General features: G+C 49.5%; 1 protein-coding gene and 1 pseudogene across 2 annotated transcripts in view; both read right to left on the reverse strand.

The window, feature by feature from the left end:
- QSOX1 (quiescin sulfhydryl oxidase 1) overlaps positions 1-23,490 on the reverse strand; it is a 36,591-nt gene extending 13,101 nt beyond the window's left edge. The window contains exons 1-5 of the mRNA XM_079105927.1: positions 23,139-23,490; positions 13,726-13,826; positions 4,480-4,525; positions 3,886-3,988; positions 1,527-1,617 (exon numbers count right to left, since the gene is read on the reverse strand). Coding sequence (XP_078962053.1) covers positions 1,527-1,617; positions 3,886-3,988; positions 4,480-4,525; positions 13,726-13,826; positions 23,139-23,409 — 612 coding nt within the window. The 5' untranslated portion in view covers positions 23,410-23,490. The remainder of the gene's footprint in view (positions 1-1,526; positions 1,618-3,885; positions 3,989-4,479; positions 4,526-13,725; positions 13,827-23,138) is intronic.
- Positions 4,532-11,544, reverse strand: LOC306641072 (large ribosomal subunit protein uL4-like; annotated as a pseudogene). Its single transcript has one exon. The product of its transcript is annotated as a large ribosomal subunit protein uL4-like (transcript).
- Positions 23,491-23,900: the final 410 nt, after the last annotated feature.

Here is a 23,900-nt window from a genome sequence, read left to right on the forward strand (position 1 = left end):
ATATCAGCTAACATTTATCACATACTATGTATTTTATATAGATCATTAAAATCTTCAGAATGACACTGAAGTAGGAGCTAGCATCAGGGGCAGTACACCATGGCTGCCAGTGTATGACTCTTGGCTCCACGGGATCAGAGTGCTCCCTGGCTCAATTCCTCCCCTGCAAAACTACAGCATCAACATCAACCTCAGAGGGCTGTTATGAGGACCGCACAGGTTAATTTTATAAAAGTGTTGTAATGACAACCAGTACTCAGAAGGTATATAAGTATTTATTTTAAAAACTGCTACTTTGTAGCTGAGAAACCAACCAGAAGTGACTCATGTCTTTAGGTCACACGGCTAACATGGGCCTGAACTCCAGAGCCTGACTCTCAGTCACGCTGCCCTCCTGCCTCTCCAACTAACCCTCCCAAGCATCTCTGCATGGACATGGGGCTGAGGGCTCCATCCACGGGCCCTGCTCTGGTTATGGGGACTTGGGAAGAGGAGAGAAGAGCTGATTCCAATCAGCACCAATGAAACACCTCTGCATAACAGGCCTGCCCCAGGCATGGACGGGACCCCTGGGGCTTGGACACTCCTTCAGTAAAGCTGCCCACTGCCTTCCTCTTCCCTCTGTTTTCTCTGAAGAGCTGAAACACTCTGAGAACATCTGGCTTCAGGTCCAGAGCACCATCGACTTGTTGGATGTTTCTGCAGGAAAGCCATCTGGGCCCACCATGGCATACCAGATGCCCCCTCAGGTCTTAGCTCCCTGACGCCTGGAAACATCTCCCATACAAGGCACGTCCCACTCTTCATCTGGGAAAAGCTCCCAAGTAGTCAGCAGGGAAGTCCACAAGCCAACAGCAGAGTGGGTGCTCTTTGCATTAAAAATGGAATAGAGCTTTATAAAGTACCTACTTGTGCTGGCTATTAATCCAGGCCTGTACCCTAAACTGCCCAGCTGTACTAGGAAGAAACATAAGCATGACTACTCTCTAGACAAGGAGATGAGGCTGAAAAAGTCGAGCACCTTGACCAAAGACATGCCATGTAAATAATGGAGTGGAAATTCAATGTGTACCTGGTAAAGGACCCCATTTCTTCGTGAAGAACTGGGCCATCTCTACTCCCATTTTCTACTCTAATTCTGTGTAGACGGGACAACACAGGCTTTGAAGCCAGACAGCCCTGAGCCAAAGCCCTGTTCTACTTTACCAGCCATGTGATCCTGGACTTACTTGGTGGTCTCTGTTACTTGTGGGGATCAGTAGCTTTGTGTCAGCAACCTATTCCTGTACTCGAAAAGCAGCAGGTGCTATGTTTGGTTTCAGTGAGGGAGATTAATGGACATAAAGGTTATAAAATGGAAAGGCTTAGTTCCTACGCTTCCCATCTGCCCCAGCAGGGGTCAGGCTGGTGCCAGGCTAAGAAATGCAAAAGGAAAAGATCCTAGCACTGGCAGGAAAAGCTGTTTCTGAACTGGGACTTTCTCCTAGCAGCTCTTCCAGAGTTGCAGGAAAACAGAGGCAGCTCACCTCTCTACCCAGGTAGGAGCCTTCCTTCTCAAAGATCAAAGCCAGATATTCTTCATTGTTTCTTGCAAAAAATCCTTCAATCTCCGCCAGCCTGCAAGAGACAAATCAGGTGGTCACTCTCTCCACAGCCAGTGAGAATGAGGCATAACTGACAATGCAGAGCTGCAAGTCCAGCAGCTGCCTGGTGGGCTCTGTGGAGTCTCTTCTCCCTCTGCCAGCCCTCCAGGGAGAAAGCCAAACCCTTGGTTTCAAAGGATGCTGCTCATTACCTAACCCTGGTTCTTCATGTGACCACCTTGGGTTTTTTGTTTTTCTTTCCTGTCTCTTTGAGGAGTCAGGAGTGAGCAGGAGGCAGGCTGGGGAGGACTGGCAGGGATGCTTTACGACCCAGCTGTCACTGTGTTCTGGGTAAGGTCCAGGGTTACTGGATATGGTTTTACTGGTCCCCTAAGAGAATGGTAATTAGAACCCATCAGATACAAGCCCTGATTCTGTGGAAAGCCACACCAGCTGGAAAAACTGCAAATTCCTCTCAGAAGCAGGCAAAAAGTGGAACCAAAGAACCAGAAAATTTGGGTGCAGGAGACCTCCAAAGCTAACAAATCCAAGATGAGACTAAGAGGAGGAAGCTGAGGCCCAGCCTTCTCAGGTGGAAATGATTAAGATGGCAAATTTTATCCCCACAAAATGGGAAGTAAGCTATAATTTGCTTTAAAAACTCTTAAGTTTCAATAGGAAATAATGCAAAAATGATTTGTTTTCTTATTCTAAAACATTCCATGCATGTTTAAGAGGCTGACAGGTAAGAAGTCACAGTGGAAAAAAGGTGATCACATCTTTTTTATCTTCAACTTGGCAACTCATTTCCCTTTACTGGACCCAAGGACAGGGCAGCAATTGGCCCCAGAAGGAGGTACAACAAGGGGCTGATGCCAGAGCCCAGCCTGGTGACAGGATGAATGGATATGACAGAGATATATCCACTAGGTGGATAAAGAGGTGTCACAGACACCAGCCTCTGGGGTAGCATCAGGTGGCTGGCCTCTCAGACTACTTCCCTAGGCCTGTCCTCAGCTGGCAGAAGAGCTAGTTCTCAGCTTCCCAGAAAAGGTGACTTCTTTCATCACACACCTCTGCCTCCTGAAGTGGCTTTAAGAGGGTCAGTTGGAGAGAATATGGGAGATTTGGCCACTTTGTTGTTTTGAGATCCCCAGGGCTTAAAAATGCACCATCGGAGAAGAGCATGTGTGTGTAAGAGACAGACACACAATCATCAAGAAGTGGAAGAAGGAAAGATCAGATTGGCAGAGGTGTTTCCCAGAGAAATGGGATCTGTTTGAGGAACCCCAACTCATATCGGGACTATATACTGGGCAGCCCAGGGTCTCCATGAGGCCTCTGGGAGGAGGAGGAACTGGGAGAGATGATAAAGCAGTCACTGTGAGTTGGATTCAACCCCAGCTGACACTGGGAACACACTCTCTCAGCAGGGCTCGTGGCTCTGAAGGACACCAGCACACAAGGCTAGAGAGCTTTGAGGAAACACTCGCCCTGAGTGGCCTTCCCAGTACTGGGATCTTCACTGTGTTGGAGGCTGGACTTCCTCAGTTGTCCCTGCTGGTGCATGAACTTATTCCCTCTTGGAAAGAGTCCCCCAAAGTGGCATTATCCTATCCTGAGTTCTCATACAGAAGTCAGGGGTCTAGTGCTTATAGTCTGCTTGTCTCCTTTTACGGGAAAACTTGTGCAAGACAAGAAACACTGCAGTATTCTCATTTTCCTAGGAAAGAGGCAACCTGGAAGGTTGCCTGGCAGGTGGGTACAGATGGCCACCATGCCTGATGCTCTGTGGCACAGGGAGCCAAGGTTGTTCCCAATCCCCAGACACAACCACCACTCAGAAAAACAGCCCTCTTCCATTCACAGGGACAGGCCCCTACTTTTCTGAGCACCTTGCTCTTCTCTCCTAAACAGTATCTGATCTCCTTGCCCTCCCGCTTCTGTCAGTGGCGTTCCCTGGGTTAGACCCTATGAAATCCAGCTGCTTCTCCAGACATTCCTGAGGACAGGCAGGGAGGAGGTGTGACCTACAGAGCCCCACCTGTTCTCTCCTTCCCACCCAGCAGGACTGATCATTGGACCCTCAGTCTGCTGCTGGAGGAGAGGGCTCCTCAGCACCTCCAGCAAGAGAAAGCTGCCACCAGTCACTCCTGGGTGTCTCTGAGCTCTGAGGAACTGTGAATCTGCCCACAGACAATGGATCAACCTGGGTCCCTGCCCAACAGCTCCTACTACCCTCATGCTCCCAGGCCCAGGACCCTGGCCCACACTGTGCTCAGCCTGCCCAAGCCCAAAATACCTGGCAGGTTCCAGTGGTGGACAAGCTGAGGGCCATGTGTCATGGTGGGACTCCAGGGCATCAATGAGCCTCTCCCGCAGGGTCTGCACATTAGCTCCAGCCACTGTAAATGAAAACAGGCATGAGAGCTGGTCAGGAAAGAGATCTGTGCCCTTCCAGCTTCACTCCCAGCAACAAGGGGCCAGTCCTGAGAGAGACACATATAGTCCTTTCTCAGAGTATGGGTAGGGCTCCTCCTGTGAACAAAGAAAAGCAAAGAGCCACTTCCCCCAGAGGGAAGGAAGGAGTCCCCCAGAACTGGCCTCTGAGGGCTCTCCCAGGGGCTATCTGATCTGCCCTGATACCAACCCCATTTTGACACAAAGGCTATTCTCGAGGTGTGATGCCCCCACCTCCCACCCCCAAACTCTGGATGGGCCACATCTGAAGGGGTTCCTTCAGTCTGGCTTTCCTAGGGCCTTTCCCAGGGTGACACAGGAAAATGTGTAAGGCTTCCCTTAGGGCCTCTTTACCCAGTAGAAGCCCAGGAAGAAGAGGGAGTCAGGGAGAGGAAGACACTGACAATGCACACAGTGGCAGAGCCAGGATACCCACCTGGAATCGTTGTTCCAATTCCACTCTTGGAAAAGGCCTTAAAGAACTGGAAGCAAACAGAAAGGCAAGAATCAGCAATACATGCTGGCTAAGAGGATAAGAGTGGTGTCAGATGGACCTGGTTTAAAGTCCAGCTGCTTATTAACTGGGGTAACTTTGGGCAAACTACTTTTTTGAGTCTCATTTCTTCATCTGTAAAATGGAAACCAGAGAGGTTCTTCTCTGAAGGTTGGACACTGATTCCCTGCCCCATTACCCTCACACCTAATCCTTTCCCCCATAATGCTGAAGCACACACGGAACCTGGAGGTGATGCTCAAAGACCTCACCAGGACAAGCTCTTTACACAAAGCACTAGTGCCTCATGCATAACTACTGTACTGGTGACTGATGAAGAACCATTGCTGTTTTTCCTTATAGATTCATCTGAAAAAAATAAAGGGAAGACACTTTATATGCCCCTTAGAAAATGTCAGCCTTCCTTTCTGTCAATCTGTCCTTGCTCCTTGTCTGGGGAAAGGGGCTTTCAGGCTGGTGCCCCATCCCTGAGCGCTCAGCCTGCCACAGCGGATATCAATGAAGAGAGGGGTTTCAGAACGGGTCCTACCGCAGGGCAGGGAAACAAGTATGTCACACATAGGCCACTTCAGTTTTTTTGTTTGTTTGTTTTTTGTTTTTGCTTCTTGTCACTGTCTTTGATAGTCTCTTTATTCAAAATAAACTGTCAAAATTATTTGAACTTGAGGAATACAACAGATTTTTAAGAGTTTTCGAAGCAGACTTTGTCTCTTCTGCAACAGGTCTCTTTCCTGCTGGTTTCTTTTCAGCTGTTGGTTTCTTGGAAGGTGCAGCCTTTTCTCCAACAGGCTTCTTTTGCTTAACACCAACAGCCTTCTTTCCTTGCTTCTTTACCACAGGCTTCTTGGCTGCAGCCCCCTTCTGTTCTTTTTTATTTGATTTGGCTGCTGCTACAGCTGCTGCTGCTTTATCCACCAGGAGTCTGTGATTCTTGGCCTGGCAAAGAATGGTGTCCCGGTGCATAGTCTTTGCATATGGGTTTAGCTTCAGCATGATTCTCGGGTCTTCCAATGGATTCTTCTCTGGGACTCTGCAATGAATCTTTTTACATGGTGCCCTGAGAGTTCTTTGGATTTTCGGGCTTTTCAAGATTCTGCTGAGGTCTGTATCAATCATCTTGTGCATAGTGAGGTTACAGCCACTCTTGAGGGAAGCAGCTTTACACTCAGTGCCATACAGTTTGTCTAACTTCTGAGAAGCACTTTCAGTCCAAATTAGAAATGCCCCACATGCCCACCAGGAGCAAGTTTCAAAATGTTCAGTTGCTTACATTAGGTAGAGTAACTCCAGGATGTTTCTGAAGGCCTCGATGATACCATTGTCTTCATTATAGATGATACAGGGCCCCCTGCTCTGGATATAACGGTTTCTCATTTTGCCTTTGCTGCCAGCTCTCATTTGTTGAGAGGTACAGGCATTTTTGACATCATTCTAGGCTTTGTTTCTTAAAGAAGCAAAATAGCTTCCTTGGTCTTCTTATAACCTTCAACTTTATCTTCCACCAGGAACTTCCTCAATTCAATGACCTTTAGACATGACCAGTGCTGGTAAGGCTGAGGCAGCCAAGGCAGAGAAGATGGCATATTGCTTTTGGGTTGTTCACTCTAAGGTGCCAACAATGCCATGTTTTGCTTGGTGCAAACACACAGCCTCCTCTACATATATTTCCAAAGGCACCCTGGCCAGAATGGTGGGTCCCACTACCTGGAACTCTGGGAATTCAAGCCACAGCTCTGCCAGTAACCCAAGACTCAGCACTGATCTGATGACCTGCTAATTCACTGACAGCATAGGACTGTCTGTTGTTTTTACACAAGTTGGTGTGAACAAAGTTCACAATATCTCATTGAACTGGAGCCTTGAACACAGCAGGCAAAGTGACATTTTTGCCAGATGACTCCCCTTTTCAGAGTACACAGATATCAGAGGCCACACTCCTCTTGACACAACTGCTCTCTCAGGAAAAAGGCCAATTTGATGCATCACTTTGTCTTCCTTTCCCATGTATGTGACACCCCAGGTCTAATCTAACACCTCCTTGGGGCAAGAGGACAGAGAACACAGGGCAACTCTAGAATCTGGGCTTCTGCCCCCGTGGCAATGTAGTGTCTACGGCCCTTACCTGTGCCCTCCTGGTTCAAAAGAGAACAGAGCTTTCACCCTAAGGACAATCACTTAACTGCCTGGGGAAGAGTCCAAAGGCAAAGTAGAAGCTTCTGCCTCCAGGTCCCTAACTTCAGGGCTGCTTTTAGCTACTTTGAGCCTCTGCCTCTAAAACCATGGCCACCTGGCCTTATCCCAAGCTGATGGCTGAACGTAGGCCCTGGGATTTTGTAGACCTGCTACACTCTTGTGAGACCTTGGGCAACCCATCAACCTCTCTGAATCTTAGTACTCTCAAATTTAAAATGAAGATGACATCATTTACCTTGAATTGTGAAGATTCAATGACAATACATCTAAAGTGCTTGGTGCATACAGCAAGAAATCACTAAATGTTAACTGCATCATGACACAATCATCCCTTTCCCGTCTTCCTTTTAAACATTAGGAAATGCTGTTAAGCTAGGACTTGTGTGTTCTGGCCATGTGTAGTCAGGAAACTAAAATCTGGAGACCAACTACCCCCTTACCCACACAAGGAAGAGACTGCAGAGAAACACCATCTCCCCAGTCGCAGCCTTCTCCTGCTCCCTCTGACTTCACCTGGCCCCTACCCTGCTCTCTGTTGTATTTTCATTTTAAAACATGAATATGAACTTTTATTCATAAGTGAAAACAACCATTTATAAATGCCACACATATCTATAAGAGAGTTTTAAACAACTCTTGACATAGTAAAATTACATTATCATAATACTTGTGAAAATGATCACACATTTCCAGAATTATGACATGGACCAAGTTGATAACATATATTAAGGCATTTGTGGGTACATATTGATTCTCAAAAATAAAATAGAGCCAGGCTCAGTGGTGCATGTCTATAACCCCAGTGGCTTGGAGGCTGAGAAAGGAGGATCTCGAGTTCAAAGCCAGACTCAGCAACAGCGAGGCACTAAGCAACTCAGTGAGACACTTTCTCTAAATAAAATACAAAATATGGCTAGGGATGTGGCTCAGTGGTTGAGTGCCCCTGAGTTCAATCTCCAGAACCAAAAAAATAAACTAGAAGTTTTGCATCTGCAGTCACTTAGCGTCAGTGTCCTTGTGGGTATACACGGGACAGACTGCACCTTGCTTCCCAGGCAGAAGAACACCTCTGATGTGATGAAGCCTTGAACTGTATGACTTTCACAGCTACATATCTACAGCATCACTTTCAGATTTAAAGGGTAACCTAGTACCTTTCCTTTATCAGGCATCATGTCACCCAAGTCTGAGCAGATGCCCGTCTTAAAGAGGCTGATACACCCTCCATCAGAAGGCACCTCCCCAGCCCCTGCTAAATCTGAGACCAAACCATGCGAACCAGGAGGTGGCAGTAAGAGTTGCCTGGGGGGACACAGGGACTCCAAGGCACCCTCATGAGGTGCGGGGCTAAGGGAAGACTCTGCTTCCACTCCTAGCCTCTGTATTGTCACCATGCCTTCCCTCCTCCTGTCCTCAGAAGCTTCCCTTCTACATTCCAGAACAATGTCACCACTGGAGCTCTGGCTCCCTGGTAGCATGCTCTTTGGGGACTTTTCCCTATCAATTATCTTTTTCATCCTTCCCCTTGCCTTGGCTACAGATTCTAATATCCCAGTGTAAACTTTAAAGGAAGAAAGAACAGAAAGAGGAGGAGAGTGGGATGAAGAGAAGCCTCCTTCCTTCTCCTGTTACTGCATTTCCCATTTCCCCTCGCTGCCAAATACCTCCAAACTCTCTTCCCACTCCTCCGACTTCTCTCTCAGTTCCCTAAGCAGCATGCGCTGTTCTGGGAAAGCTGGCTGGTGGCATTCTCTTTGGCTGATCTGGTGACCCCTGATGCCATTCCTGTCGGCTTTTCGTCTCTGGGGCTAGTGTGGGTCACTTCTTGTGCCACGTTGCCTTGATATTCTCTTTGCGTGTGCACCACCACCTCCCCTCCTTGCTGAATGTGGACAAGCCCTTCTTGGCCACCCCATCCTAGCCTCACCCATAACTGCTCTCCTGGGCCGTTGTCCTTGCCATCTCCTGCCTCCAGCTCTCCGGCAGCCACACATCAGATTGTGGCACTGTTGTGTTTAAAGAGTCCTTGAAGACACTGTCGCAAAGAGGGGTTCAGTCTAGGTCTTTTAAAGAGTGGCTGAACACATGAATCAAGAACATGCCCACCATTTCTCCCTCACCAAAGTCAGCTACTTTCTCCAACTGATTTGCAATCTGAACCATCTGTCCTAGACTTCTGGTTCCTCCTGGTAGCCTCCGCACAGGTGTCAGGGCACCCACACACACACCAAGACTGAATCACCCTTCTTCAACCTGCTTATCCACCTTTATCTTATCTCACCCAGTGACTGGTCCTCCTCCCTGTCACCCAGACCAGCTTCTCCCTCTCCTGCTGACAGCTCTGAGAGTATGACTTGTTGCCTTGTCTAGGCAGGGCCAATAGATGAGAACCTATTTCCCAGAAAGCTGCATCTGTCCCTATTGTTTTCTGTTCACAAGTCGGAAATTGTAATAAGCTCAATCTTTTCATTCCTCATTGCCAGCAAGGTTAGCTTTCTAAGGCACAATTCCAGTCTTAATATGTCACTCCTCCTCAAATCTCTTCCATTAACATCCCAGTGCACATGAATAAGGTCAAAATTTATGGCATTCCAGGACTTCTTTCCAGAATCTGAACCCAAACTGACTTCCCACTGCCTTTCATTCCCTACACTCCAGCTAGGACTTGAACTTCCCATCCAGCCAGGAGTTGGACAGAGTACCTTCATCTCTGCAAGCCCCGCTGAGCCTGCACAGCATCTAGCACACAGAGGTACTCAGCAGACTGTTCAACTGAACAAACTCTGCCCTTTGATCACCTTGGATGCTCAGGTGAAAATCTAGTCAGGGCACATTTTTGTTCACGTATTAAGTAGCTGTTGAAAGAGTGTGCCTGCCCTGGGGAAACCACCACAACTCCTCTGAAATGGGCAACTGAGTCTTCAGGAATGAGTCTTCTTTTCCCCAGGCAGTCTTTGCCTGCCCCTTTCATCTCTTTACATAAGACAGAAGCTCTGCCCTCCTGCCCTTGGGGCTTCTGTGAGGCCCCTGCCTCTCCCTGGCAGCAGGGAAGCAGGTGGCACCAGGCAGGCCAACCCAAACCTACAGAAAGACTACCTCCCTGGGGACCAGACAACTGCACATGGGCATGCTTCCCAACTGTGACCAGCCATGGCACTGAACTCAAACTTCCATTAATGGGTTTTCAGCAAAATGATCCAGTCTCCAAATATTTTATGGTGAGCCGCAAGGACAGTCAACCTTAGCCACTTTCTGTGCTGTGTACGATTAACACAGAAGGTAGCTGGAAGACGGCAGGTGACACAGAAAAGGCGGCCCATCTCCTTTCCCCAGAGGAGACATCTTTCTGAACCCTGACATCTCACCCTCACAGCAGGAGCCACATAAGATAATGGCTGACTACACCCCACAGAGCAACTACACTACCAGCTGGCTTTCAAGGACCTGCCATTACGGGGCTCCCTCCTCCCCTGTCCCACCTTACTTACCTAAGCCTCTGCCCAACCAGACAGGCCCCCTCAATATTCCACACAGTTCGGTTCATAAAGAGTCCAACTTTGGGATACTCTCACTCCCAACTCCTTTCTGCGGTGCTCTGCGACGCTCCTCCCCTGTCCTAGCCAACACCATCCATCCTTCAACACACGTAGACGTTCCCTCCTACACAACGTCCTCTCTGATGACCAAGAAGGAGCTCAGGAAGTGTCTGGCCCATTCCTCCTGTCCTTGCCTTGTCTGGACCACTCAGCCAGTGCTAAGCACCCAGCAAACATTCCCTCACCAGCTACTGCTGGCCAGACTGCCTAAGATGCACCCACCAAAGAGGAACTACTACCAGCCCCACAGGGAAACACGAAGGAAGAAAACTCACATTTAATGAACCCCGAATAATGCCCCTTCTCAGCACTCTCACAGGTAAGGCCTTGCTTCACATTTGGCAACAGCCCTACTAGGCAAGCACTGTCAGTGCGTTTTTATAGACAGTGAAACAGAGGCCAGTGTCACACAGAAAGCAGAGGAGCCCGGCTGTGAACCCACATCAATGATCTCCTTGGCATCTTCCAAAGGGAAGACATGTCCTCTCCTCCACTGCAGTCAAGCCTTGGCTACAAAGGATCCCATTTCACTGCCCACTGAGGGGCACTGCAATGGCTCAGAGAGAGGTCCCTCCTCAGAAGCCCAGTCAGAACCTGCTGCAAACCAGCTCCTCCCTCCCTGTATCTTTGTTTTCTTCCAGGACTCCAGTTCTGGTCTGATGGGGATCTGACACAGCCAGAGCCTGCCCTTCAGGACCAGCTGTTTGCTAAACAGGCCCGGCTGGTAGAAGCTTACTTTTCATGGTGACAAGGGGCAGGAGGCTTAGAAAAGGATGGTGACACACGTCATTGGCTGTGACCAGACTTATGTGGGCCTGTCCTCCTCATATCAGCAACGCAATCTCCCCCGATCAGCATGGTTCTTCAGGTGTCCCGTGGCATCTATGTGCAGACTGAGCACAGACAGGCTCCAGTCCTAAGGGACAGCACACAGCACAACAGGACTATCTGTCCAGCCTCCTGGTGGCCAGCCAGGCCTCTGGGATCTGCTCTTCTTTTTAGGTGTCCAGCCATGGTGCCCACAGGCACACCCAGCTCTAGAAGGGCCAGGGTCTCTGGAGATATGAAATCTGAGTGGTGTTTTAAAAAGCACTAGTTGTAGAATCAATTTAGTGAATTACAGTACTTTTTAAAATTGAAAGAATCAGTGTTTTGCACTTAGTAAGAATAAACATGGTTTTTTTTGTTTTGTTTTGTTTTGTTTCAGGGCCTTGTGGTTGCAAGGCAAGCACTCTACCGACTGAGCTATTTCCCCAGCCTAAGAATAAACATTTGTGAATTTGTTTTATCAACAGATACAAATCAACTTTGGGATCACAATGTAAAATATAGACTTGTTACTATAGGTCACAGTTAGAAAACCACAGCACAGGGCCTTAGAGCAGGGATCCACCAGCAGCTTGAAACTGTATGGCCATGGCCTCGAGTCCTAAAGAAAGAGCACTGAGTACTTTCCCTGGCAGAAGCTGAGCGCCGGGTTCCTCCGGAGAGGCAGGGAAGGCTGTGCCACAGGAGGCCATACTGATCTCTGGAGAGTTTAAGAAATGGACAGCTGACTACCAGACTGGCCTAGCCAGGTGCTGCCTGTCTGGAGGCAGGGGAAGGCCAAGAAGACCAGTTAAGGCTCTCCCGGCCCCTCCCACAGCCAGCTGGGTGGGTAGTGTGATTAATCACTTGAGGCATCCAGGCTGCGTGTGCTGCGTGACCTGGGGAGGTTGCTGAGGAGCCTCTGCACCTGTGACGCTGGGCCGCCTCCTTCATACCCACTAGCCCAACCTCTCCCAGGCAGAACAGAAAGCCCCAGGTGTCAGGCCTCACAGAACCCCAACAGGCTGTCCTGACTGGCCACCATACCAATGCCAGGGCACTGGGCAATGGCTGTACTCGTGAGCTCAGGCCTCACTGGGAGAATACCATCAGCCTGTGAATGATAGTCCCTGTTGCCACACTGGTATTCCCATGCTTCCCACTCAGTGCTGCTCACCCTGGCTCAGCACAAGGCACCCCGTTTTCACTTACAGACCTTGGGGCAGAGGACGGGGCAATGTTTTTGCCAGGGAAGTCTACTTTAAATGGATGCCTAATAAGCAGTCACTCTGCTGCCACCTCTAAATGATGTGGCAGAAGCTGCTGGCTTGCAACACTGTTCTCCAGAGCAGACTGGTCTCAGAGCCTGGGCCAGGTCCTAACCCTAAGTGACAATAGTTTAGAAAGAGACCTCTGCTGGGCCCTGGAACCTCTGAATCCAGCAAGATTCCACTGGGCTTGAGAACAGAAAGGTCGTGTGGAGTCAGAGCTGGATATTCCTGGAGGAGATGAATGCTGCTGGGTAATTAGGCTGTGTTCCAGCTCATGGGTCTGCTTGGAACTCCAAGTCACTGAGCTCAGAGATATTTTGTTCCAGGGACAATACTTGGCATTTCAGCTTTCAAAGGCATTTCCTGATTACTCTTAATGGCTACAGAGGACACTGCTTTTCTAGCTGCCATTCTGGTGGGGGAGGGGGGGGCAATACCATTTTATAGCAGGAGGAAGAGAGAAGGAATTGGATTTGCTTCTTAAACTCGGAAGAAAACTAACTGGATCAGAGCTAGGCCTGGTCCTGGGGGGCCCTCACCATAACTGCAGCATCCTTGCTGCTCAGGCCTCCTGTTCAGAGCTATGGAAGTTGTTCCGACATTAACTGAGCTGCTGGTGCTCTATGGCGGGCAGGCTGGCAGGCAATCATTTGGAGCTCGTGGCTCTTTCTGCAAGGGCTGGGTGTAAGAGCTCTATGCCTCAGGCGTGACAACTCCTCTGCCAGGGATCCCTGCCACCTGAGGCACTGGCACTTCCACTTGTGGGCTGAAGCTGCTCTTTGGGTCACTTTTGAGCACTTGTAGGTCAAACCACTTGCCTGATAAGGATGAGGCTTGTCAGTGTCTCTGAGATTCCTCTGAGGAACCAACTCTAGGCTCCTGGAGTCTGATCCTGTCCAAGGATGGTCAGAGTAAGGTCAGAACTCCATGGCTGGGCGGTCAGGAGTGAGGAAGTGGAGATCACTTCACACATAGCTCACACGGAGCAGCTGAAATCTGCCCACCCCAGCACACCACAGGGTCATTTCCTTTACAAAGGGCACACTTTTCCAAAATAAATGAACCTTTCTTTTCTGCCTCCACCTCTAAAATATTTATTTCATCAAACAGAGGGACAAAGCACTCCAGGGGTGAGGTTTAAACAACTCAGGCCCAGAAGCAATGGGCCTAACCCTAACCCTAAACCTAACCCTAACCCTGGAGTGCAGCATCTGGGCAGATGCCAGGGAAGCACAGGGCAGCTGGTGAGATGCTTGACCAGAGCCACCCACCACCCCCTCCTCCCCGTCCTTGTCACATACCCTCACGGTAGGGAAGCCAGAAATGCTGAAGTTTCTGCAGACGGCGGTATTAGACTCATCAGCACAGTCCAGGGCAGCGAGGTTCAGTGCTGGCCTCCAGTCTGAAAGGATAAGACACAGGTAAGCCACTTACTCAGTGGCTTACCTAACTACCCCATGCAACGTCCCCACTAACCCCCACAGCACTTGACCCCAAAGCTCTAATGAGAAAGGTACTCCCTTCGGTCTGCATCAGGCAGAGACTCACAAGAGCCTGTGCTTAGGATACAGTTCTGTAGCACAGGTTATGTGTACAGTGATGCTCCTGCATGCCCTGAGTGCTCTGTGGGGAAGGGAAGGTGCTGGCGAGTGGGAGAGATGTGTAAAAGGAGCCTGGCCTCTGGAAAAGCCCTGGTGTCACCCCTGTCCCTGTGGTCATTTAAGAGTCTCATCAGTTCCAGAAGGGTGGAGCACATGGCTCAGGGGGCTTGGGATTCCCCAGTGGACTCTCAGTGAGGGTTTCCGGGGCCAGAGGTACTGGCAATCAGCCCAGCTTGGGTGGATCAGGCACAGGGTGTTGGGAACTAGGTCCCTGGCCAGAAATAGAGGCAGGAATTTTAGGGGAGAAGGAAGGCACCTGGAATCTAGGAATGGCAAGGAAGGAAGCTGAGGCCAGAGTCTGAAAAGAGATTTACCCTGCTCCCTCAACAGATCCTGGGCCATGAGGCCTCTCTTCCCTGAGACTTACTGGCAGAGAGGATAATGGCACAGACCAGGGCCTGGGAAACAGAAAACTAACCCATACACCAGGCAGGTCTCCTGAGCTCCAATTCCAGGACAGGTGCCCCATGAGCACCCACTGAAACACCACCTCACACTGAGGCTGCCCCAGCTATAACACAAGACATGTACATCCCAACAACCACAATTTGCAGGACATCTTACCCAAGCCAGAGCCTATTTCTTACAATGACTTAAAATGACACTTTAAAGAATACCAGAACTCCCAATGACATTTTATACTCAAGGAAGGAGTGCTACTCCCCACTTCCATGAGACAGATGAAAGAAAAAACAGACAAAGCCTGACCCAGCCCCAAAGGAAAGCCATTGAGCTGGTCTTCCTGGGGCTGATGCAAGGCAGCAGTGGGTCTGGGGGCTGTAAGGAAGGCCTCAAGCAATACTGCTCCCTTCCTTGCTGACAGTCGGCTCTTGGCATTGCACCTTCTGGACACATGGCAGGAGGGAGTGAACATGGGCAAGTGGTGGGGGAATGGAGGTAGTTGGAAAGGAGGGAAGATGTGGATGTAGTAGATACAGACTTCAAGAGGTACTGGCAAAAACAGGGGAGACACATCCTATTAACACCATTTCCCCAATCTCTTCCATGCCCCACTTGGCCAAATCCTTTCAGGGTTCTCTCTTGACTCCCTTGGCAGATAAGAACACCAGTTTACCCTTATCCATTTACCTGCAAGCTGGTTTGTAGCCTTTGGCTTAAATCCCGCTGCACAAAGGTGGCTGTAGACTGCATCCCTCCTAGCCTGACACTCTTCTCTACCCTTGTTCTTGACCACTGTTGGCTCCCCTTGGTAGGCAGAGTCAGGGCTCCTTGCCCAGGGATCTGCTCACCCAACTCACATCGTGTCTACTGTCCCTCTGAAGTCTCTTTTCCTTCCCAAGCCCCCATCTCCTCGCTTCCTAGGTGGCTTAGATCCCTTCTACCCTATCTGCCATGTCCAGTGAGCTGGTGCAGGGTCTCTTACAGCACTTCCTCTTGGGACAACCATGCACACCTACTTCCTTCCTAGTGAGCATCTAATGTGCTTTACCCTTCACTGGCTTCTACAGCCACCAAACAATCTTTCTACCTCTGGATCTGATCAGGTCACCCTCTACTCAATATTCTTTGGTGGCTGCAACTGCCTTTAGAAGAAAACCTACAGCCATAAGCAATGCTTGATCTGGCTTCTGCCCACACATCCAGCTTCATATTACCACTTCCCCATAGGAAAACGAAAGCTTTCTTTTTCCCTGAAAGCACAGCTCTCTCTCCCATCTCCAGGCTACTCCTGAGGCAGAACCTCTCTGCAGTCCACCTTACCCAGGCTCCCCAAAAACTCCCTGTGTCAGGCCCAACTCAGTTTGAGCATTGTGTTCCCCAGGAAGAACTGTCGCTGCCCAAGGCTTAGGGGTCCCGCTCATGTTTCTTCCACGCCGTTACAACCCTGCCCATCTCCAAATGTCTTTCTGTTTTTGCGCCCTCTCTGCCTAGCATCCTCTTACCCGCACACAATAGTTTACTAAATTATACAATTGACCTAGGTCAGGGGGCCATCTGGCAGCAACTCTCTTGCTAGGACATTTTCTCTATGCACCCAGCCTCAGTCCTTCCTGGGGTCCAGATGGTGGGTGAGGTTGGGGTCAATCAGCTGTACTTATGTCTGTAGCCACTCATTCTATATCCTTTAAAAGCTCCAGCAAGGTCACAAAAAAGAAGAGCTTCCCTATGACAGTCTGACACCCAGGTCCAGGGTTTTGCCCTGGATCACAGGCAAGAGCACACCAGATCCTTTCTGTGTCCCCCACCAAAGGGAGGATGAGGAAGGTCAGTGGGAAGCACAAGTCACTTCCTAGGACTATGTGGCACAGTGTAAGTTTGGCTCCTGATTTGCATCAAGGGATCTGGTTTACCTTATTCTGGGGATACCCAGAGAAGAGATCCAGTTGACCTGAAGAAAGTACCAGCATATCAATCTGATGGAAAGGCAGAAAAGAGGCAATTTTGGTGGCCTTCTACCAGCAAGGGCCTTCAGGGTGTTCAAGGACCCAAAGGCTTCAACTGTTCCTCCTTTCTCCAAGAGTACAGACCATCATCCCTCAGGTCAGAGCTGGTACTCACTTCTGTTAAGGCATGAAGATCCTTGAAGCGACCGGAAGAGGACAGAATGTGAAGTTGGCATTCATGACTACCCACGGCATACTCTGTATGATTTCATTCCACCACGATCACGTGAGGTGGGTGTCATGTCCCCCACTCTGAAAATGAGGACACAGACTGAGAAGCTTCCCAGTTCATCCAAGACCAACCAGCCTGGAAAGCCTACTGTCCTCTCTCCACCTCACAAGGTCAGAGCATTACCTTTGCATTTGTGCTCTTTGCTCCAATTATAGCCTTCTGCACGAGAGCACACGGCAGGAAGAGTTTGTCTTCTAGTTAAATATCATTCTCCATAACTCATAGCAGCGGGTGGCAGCCTAGGCTCAGTGCTCACTTAGAGCATGATGCTATCAGCAAACGTACTGAGTTTACTGTGTGCCAAATTTATCTCCTTTGGTGCTCTTAACAACCCTATGAGGAAGTAAGAAGGTATTTATCTCTGAACCTGCTTTCCTCAACTGTAAAACAGAAAGATTAGATAGTCGTGCCCAAGACATGGTAATCTAATTAATGGTGAATCTGGGATTTGAACTCAGGAATTGAGCCTCTGAGCCAGTCTCAAAAGGGCCCAGACCAGAACAGAGTTCTGCTCTATTGACTTCCCAACCCACAAGCAGGAGGGCCCGTGGTGGGCAAGTGTTGAGCAGTGGAAAAGAGGAACAGCGATGCTGAGAGCTGTCTTTGCCTCCTCCTTATGCCTTGATTCCTTAAGTGCCTCTTCTGATCTGCCTCAGATTCAAGGGGAAGGGGAGAAGGAGGCTGGGATCAGTCAAGAGCTGGGAAAGTCCTAAGAAATGTTTCTCAGGACTACCAATGTCAATACCTTAATGAGCCATAATGACAAATAAAGCTCTAGTTTGACACTAATCATTGTGGACCTGTCTATTCATTATTCTAGTATATTAAATAAAGTTTATAGGAAGCCATTGGTTTGGATCGAGCTCCTACATTATGCCCAACAGACCAAACCAAAACAGAGTCACTCACACTGAAGTTCCATACCACCACGTTGAAGCTGTCATCTCTGACCTTCCCAGTAATCAGGAAAGAGAAGAGTCAAATCCCCAAAGAGGCTGCTTTTAGCCCACATGATAAGAAGTTCCCCTCTGCTTAATGTTTACAAGAAAAGTAACTCCGAAATGACTAATCCATTTTTTGTTCTTTTTCTGCTGTATTCAGCCCTTTTCTGCCTATAAAACCACACTCCTCTGTTCAGCTCATCAGATCACTTATTCTACTTTATAAAATGAGATGTTACATGACTCTAGAATCACAAATAAAAGCCAATTAAAATCTTTAAATTAAATTTGCTTTATCTGAGTGCCCTGCTGGTAAAGCAAAGTTGCATTTAACTAAGTGCTTTGCTATCTGGGCAAGAAAGGCTTTCTGAGATGTTTGGTGACTTTAAAACACCACCCCACTCACTGCTGGAAAACTACTAGTACAATTATTGCCTTGCAGAGTAATTTTTCTAACAGAGTAAATAGGAAATAAAAAGGGAAGGGTGAGAAAGCAAAAGAAGCCAGAAGAGCTGTGAAGTTTGGAGTGATAGGGAAGGGGACCCTCTGCAGTGAGGGGATATTCCGTGGTGGAAATTCTGCTGTGGCCCCTGGGAGCTTCTCTGGGCACAGGCAGGGTCCTCTTCTCCACTCACAACTGCAGGAAGGGCACTACATCCAGTGTTAGAAGACTTGCTCACAGTCGTAACTAGCTGGACTACCCTGGGCTCCTTGTCTCCTCTCTAGGCCTTAGCCTCCTCATGAGGCAAATGAGGGCCAGCAGGGATGGTCTCTACCATCTCCTCTAGCTCTGATAACCATTTAGTGCTGGATGATAAACACCTCTTGACAAGAAGAATGGCCATATAACCTCTGAATGTCAATCAAGCCTGGGTCTTCATTATGGTAGAGCCACAGACTTACCCAAACCTCCAAAACCCAGTGAGATCTAGTGGTCCAGTGACTCGACCCTACCTGTTCTCAGCTCTGACTCCCCATCCGAGTCTTGAGTCCTCCTGATAGTTAGATCATACCTGCCGCATGCCTGTAATCCCAGCAGCTCAGGAGGTTAAGGCAAGAATATTGCAAGTTCAAAGCCAGCCTTGGCAACTTAGTGAGACCCTGTCTCTAAATAAAATAGACGAAAGGGTTGGGGATATGGCTCAGTGGTTAAGTGCCCCTGGGTTCAATCCCCGGTACCAAAAATAAAACAAAACAAAACAACAAAAAAAAAAAACCCAGAGAGTTAGCTTATACCACGCCCAGTCAGTCAGGGCTGTGCAGTCACCACCATATCCTTTCTGTTCACCCTGACTAAGGTTTTTGGGCAGTGAGGTCACGGGATAGACAAAACACCTTTTCCACCCCTCCCATTAGGCCTGATCACCCAGGTCTGAGTCAAGAGGAGCCACGGCACCAGCAGAAGTTTCTGTTGTTCACATTCTCCCATGAGGCTCCAGCCACTAAGCATTTAATAGACTCCTACCATGTACCAGGTTCTGCGCTAGAGATCACAGGAATACAAGTAGGAGGCGTCATCTGTGCCCATGAAAGGGAGGCAAAACCAGCCATGCTCTCAGCCACTCAAACATGCTTGCCTTACAGATCTCATCTCCATGGTTCTGCACATGCTGTTTTCCTCCCTGGAGTACCCTTCCTCCTCCTGCTCAAGCTCTGCAGAGTCAGAAAGGTCTGGGGTTAGCCAGGCATGAGGGCACACTCATGTAATCCCAGCAATTTGGGAGGCTGAGGCAGGAGGATCACAAGTTTGAGGCCAGCCTGAGCAACTCAGCAAGACCCCATTTTAAAATTAAAAATAAAAGTCTGGGGGATGCTCAGTGGTAAAGCAACTCTGGGTTCAATGCCAGTACCCCATACACCCCCCTCAAAAAAAGACAATGATCATGACAAGATCTATGACTCAGACATTTTTACTGGTAAAGATGTATGTAACAATGGCCTGTAAGGAATCTTAGCAAGCTGGGCTTGGGGTGCCCACTTATAAATCCAGCAACTTGGGAGGCTAAGGCAGGAATATCACAAGTTTGAGGCCTAACTCCACAAATTAATGAGAACCTGTCTCAAAAAAAAAAAAAAAAAAAAAAAGGTGTTGGGGTTGTAGCTCAGTGGTGGAGCACTTGCCTGGCATGTGTGAGGCACTAGGTTCGATTCTTAGCACCACATATAAATAAAATAAGGGTCCATCCGTAACTTAAAAAAAAAGAAGAAGAATCTAAAAAAAATAAAAAGTGCTGGAGATATGACTCAGTGATAGAGGCCCCCTGGGTTCAACTCCCAGTACCTCCCTCAACACACAAAAGATCCTTGGCAAAATGCTAAGACAATTATGTGATAAATAATGGCTTGAATGAAGGGACTTGGTGACCAGGTTAGCCCTCTGTGATTACTCCCTTCCATGAACTCCTACAATAAGAAATGGCTGAACCACTCCTTCAGCCATTTTCAAACACAGCTTCATACTGGTACAATTTTCCTGCTGTGTGTAGTTCACTGCCCCAACTGCAATGTAAATAATGACTTATGACTCAACAAATATTTGCTGAATGATTAGCCAGTGAATAATAATGAAGTTCTCAATTGGACACAATCAATTTCTGGAACACATGGTAAGACAATAGGAGTTCCTCTGAAATAGAAAGGGGAAAGAAAGATCTCAGAAACAACTGCTCTGCCCCAGGGCAGCAAATGCCCCAGAGAACCTAACACCCAACTCACTGAAGAAATGTGCCCTGTCCAGTCAGATTCAATGCCCAAAGTCAACTGGGAAGGATTGCAAAATTCCTCTCTCCCTCTATGACCTTCCACACTCTCTCTGCTCCTGTCCCAAGAAACTTGTATTATCAGCAGCAGGAATGCACCACAGTGGCAGGGTCTGGGGTGGTATATGAGCAGCCCTCTGCTGGCCCACAACCCCAATTTCTCTAGGAACTTCAGAATACAGAGATGAGTTAAGATAAATTCTAGCTTTTCAACAGGGCCTCACCAGGAAACACCCCTATGGACTGGGGTGGAGGACAGTCCTACCATTACAGGCCAATGCCAGATTCTGCCAGTGCCCTCCCATGACAGGATGTCACTTAGGGGAACTGTCTTACCCCCATGGCTCACATGAGACACTCAGTTTCCACAGAATCCGCCTACCTCTCACTTACCCTGGTTCACCTCCAGACTGATGCTTTCATTTTCCTTTAAGAGGTTAAGTTTGGCTTTTGCTTTTCTTTTCAGAGAAAGACTTTCACTCCTTGCGCTGGGAGAAGACCACTTTGGAAGTGGCGGCTCTCATTCAAAAGTAGGTTGGCTCAGAATCTGGATGTCTAATTCATAGGAAAACTTTGAAGCCAAATACATGAGTCAGCTGGAAGCTAATCTTACCCTCCATCACATTCAAAGATCAAAGACTCTTCTAGAATAAGTCCATCTGCAGCCATTAAAAAGCTCTTATAGCCTCAAAGTGGAAACTGATTGAGGGACTTTTATGATGTTCAGGTCCACAACGTCCAAATTACCTCCCCTTAAGTGTTCTGGTTCCATGGCCCACATTCTTCCTTCTGCCCATCAGTTGTGTGAAGGGCTGTTCCGTGACAGCCCACACAGGTGATGGGACCAGAGAGGCATGTGGACAAGTGTAAATTGGAGGTAAAAGGACTTGTAACTTTGTTAAAAGATTATTTTTCAGGACCATATGATTAAAAGATATAAGCATCATTCTATCCAGCCACTTCAGTAAGTCCTTTGTGAACGGCTGCTCAGGGGAAGAGGGAGGCTGTTAGAAAACTGACCAAGAAATACTAACATCACAGGAAGGAAACGGCAGTTCTAGTTCTCTTTTCTCTAGAAAGGCCTATTCCCTAAGATGCCTACTGTTCTCATTTGATGACCATTTCAGGGAAGGAACCCTAATAGTGCCCTAGCACCACAATCAAGAAGTAGCTCCAGTCAGAGGCTGCAAATCAGAAACAAATCACCATCACCATGCCATTCCTGCCCCCACCCCAATACCTACCATCTGGGTTAGGCAGATGTGTGACACTACAGGGCTCTTTACTTATTTTGCAATACTGGTGATTAAATCCAGGGGCAGTCTACCACTGAGATATAGCCCCAGACCTTTTTATTTTGAGACAGGATCTCACAAAGTTATGGAGACTAGCCTTGAATTTGTCATCCTCCAGCCCCAGCTTCTGGATTTACTGGGATTACAGCCTATGCCACAACACCTGGCCCACAGGGATCATTAAATTAGAGAAAGGAAACTATGAGACAATATACGTCCATCACTTAGTAAGGTGTCTGGTATATAAACACTCAGTAAATATTAATTACTATTATTATCATACTTCTCCAGTTCTAAGTCTTAAGTTTTTAAAGTCTATCATTTTGTAATAGAGTTCACCTTAAAATCTCTATACATTTAGTCAGTTTTATTTTTTCTTTCTTTCTTTCTTTCTTTCTTTCTTTCTTTCTTTCTTTATTCATTTTTTGGTACTGGGGATTAAAACTAGGGACACAACAACTGAACCACATCCCCAGCCCATTTTTTAAATATTTTATTTAGAGACGGGGTCTCACTGAGTTGCTTAGTGCCTCATTAGGTTGCTGAGGCTGGCTTTGAACTCGCGATCCTCCTGCCTCAGCCTCTAGAGCCGCTTGGATTACAGGAGTGAGCCTCTGGGCCCCACCATTTAGTTGTTACCTTATCCACCTACTCCTCAGGCTATTATTAAATGAACTGTGGGTCTCACAGCTGATGCCGTCTTGGAATCAAGGAAATAAATGGTCTTAGTGCCCAGGCTAGAGAATGGAACATTAGAGCAAGGACCAAACACAAATCACAGGGCTGTCGTCGCTCAGGCCTCTGGGCTTAAGGGATTAAAACACAGGGTCTGAAAAGGCCCTTGGTCCAGAGCAAGAGAGATGTGGATGTGGCCCGGAAGCCAAGGGGCAGGAGGCAGCAGGTCAGGAGGGCCCTGGAACACAGGAAAAGTCCCCAGTGAAGGCGCCCGCTCAGAGATAACGAAGAGAACCTAAGTCTACGGGCCAACTGTGTCACTAGCCAAAGGGGCGGAGGAAGGTGTTGGGGCGGCGAGTGAGTCCGTTCCCTTTTCTCCCCAGCACAGGTCCACGGCAGGTAGGAACTCGGCAGGAAGGTGACAGGGGTCCTGGGGCGAGGGGAAGGCGGCTGCCACCGGCTGGGCTGGAAGAAGCGTCTGAGAAGCACGGGGAGGAACAAAGGCGACCCCCTCGCAGGGATGGGGACAGCAAGCAGAGGTGGGGGGCCGCAGGCCGCGAAGAGGGGAGAGAGGCTCCGGATGCGGCCGAGAGGAGGAAGACAAAAAAGGGCTTGAAGGCTGTGAAAGTGCGGGCGGGCGAGCGGCGGGCAGGGAGGAGCGGGGACGAGGGTGGGAAGGTGGGAAGGCGGGAACGCGCCCCAGGGAGGGCCCTCGGCCGGGCAGGTGGTGCGCCCCGGCCTCTCACCCTTGACGTCCTTGGCCAGCGCCTTCCACGTCGGGGCGAAGGCGATGCAGTGGCCGCACCAGGAGGCGAAGAACTCCACCGCCCAGGCGCTGCGGGAGTTGAGGACGGCGCCGCGCACCGTGTCCGCCTGCAGCAGCGTCAGCGGGTCGGAGGACGAGTAGAGCGCCGAGACCCGGGCCGCGCCAGGGCCGGGCGCCGCGAGCAGCAGCGGCGGCGCCAGCAGCAGCAGCAGCAACGGCGGCGGCCCCGAGCGGTGGCCGCACCCCCTCATCCTCAGCCGCGGCGCCCACCACCGCACACAAGTTTGCGACCCGTCGCTGTCGGACGGCGCCGCGGCACCTCGGGCCTCCGCCCGCGAGGAGGAGCCACGTGGCCCCGCCCCCGGGCCGCAGGCCCCGCCCCGAGGCCCGGCGCGCCTCCGGGGCCGCCCCTGCCGGCCGGCGGGCGAACCTAGCGCCCCCGCCAGCTCGGCGCTGAGCGCTCCCGGCGGGCTGCCGAAGCCTCAGAGCCGCGCGAGCCCGCTTCCCGCCTCAGGCCCGAGGAGGCGAGCAGCGCAGCCCGGCCCCTGGAGCCCCATCCCCCGGGGAAAGGAGTAGGTGCCTGCCTAGCAGAAGCCCGGACTCGGGGTCGCGGCGGGGCGCTGGAGGTCATGTGGCCTCTCCCGGCCCCCGTATTGTCCGTTGGCATGGACGGTGCCGATTTCTGCGGTTCCTGGAAAGTTCTGGGTCTTCCAACAAGCAGTGTGACGTAGCGAATTCGAAG

This window comes from Sciurus vulgaris (genome assembly GCF_902686455.1).
Source record: "Sciurus vulgaris genome assembly, chromosome: 12".
Classification (NCBI taxonomy): Eukaryota; Metazoa; Chordata; class Mammalia; order Rodentia; family Sciuridae; genus Sciurus; species Sciurus vulgaris.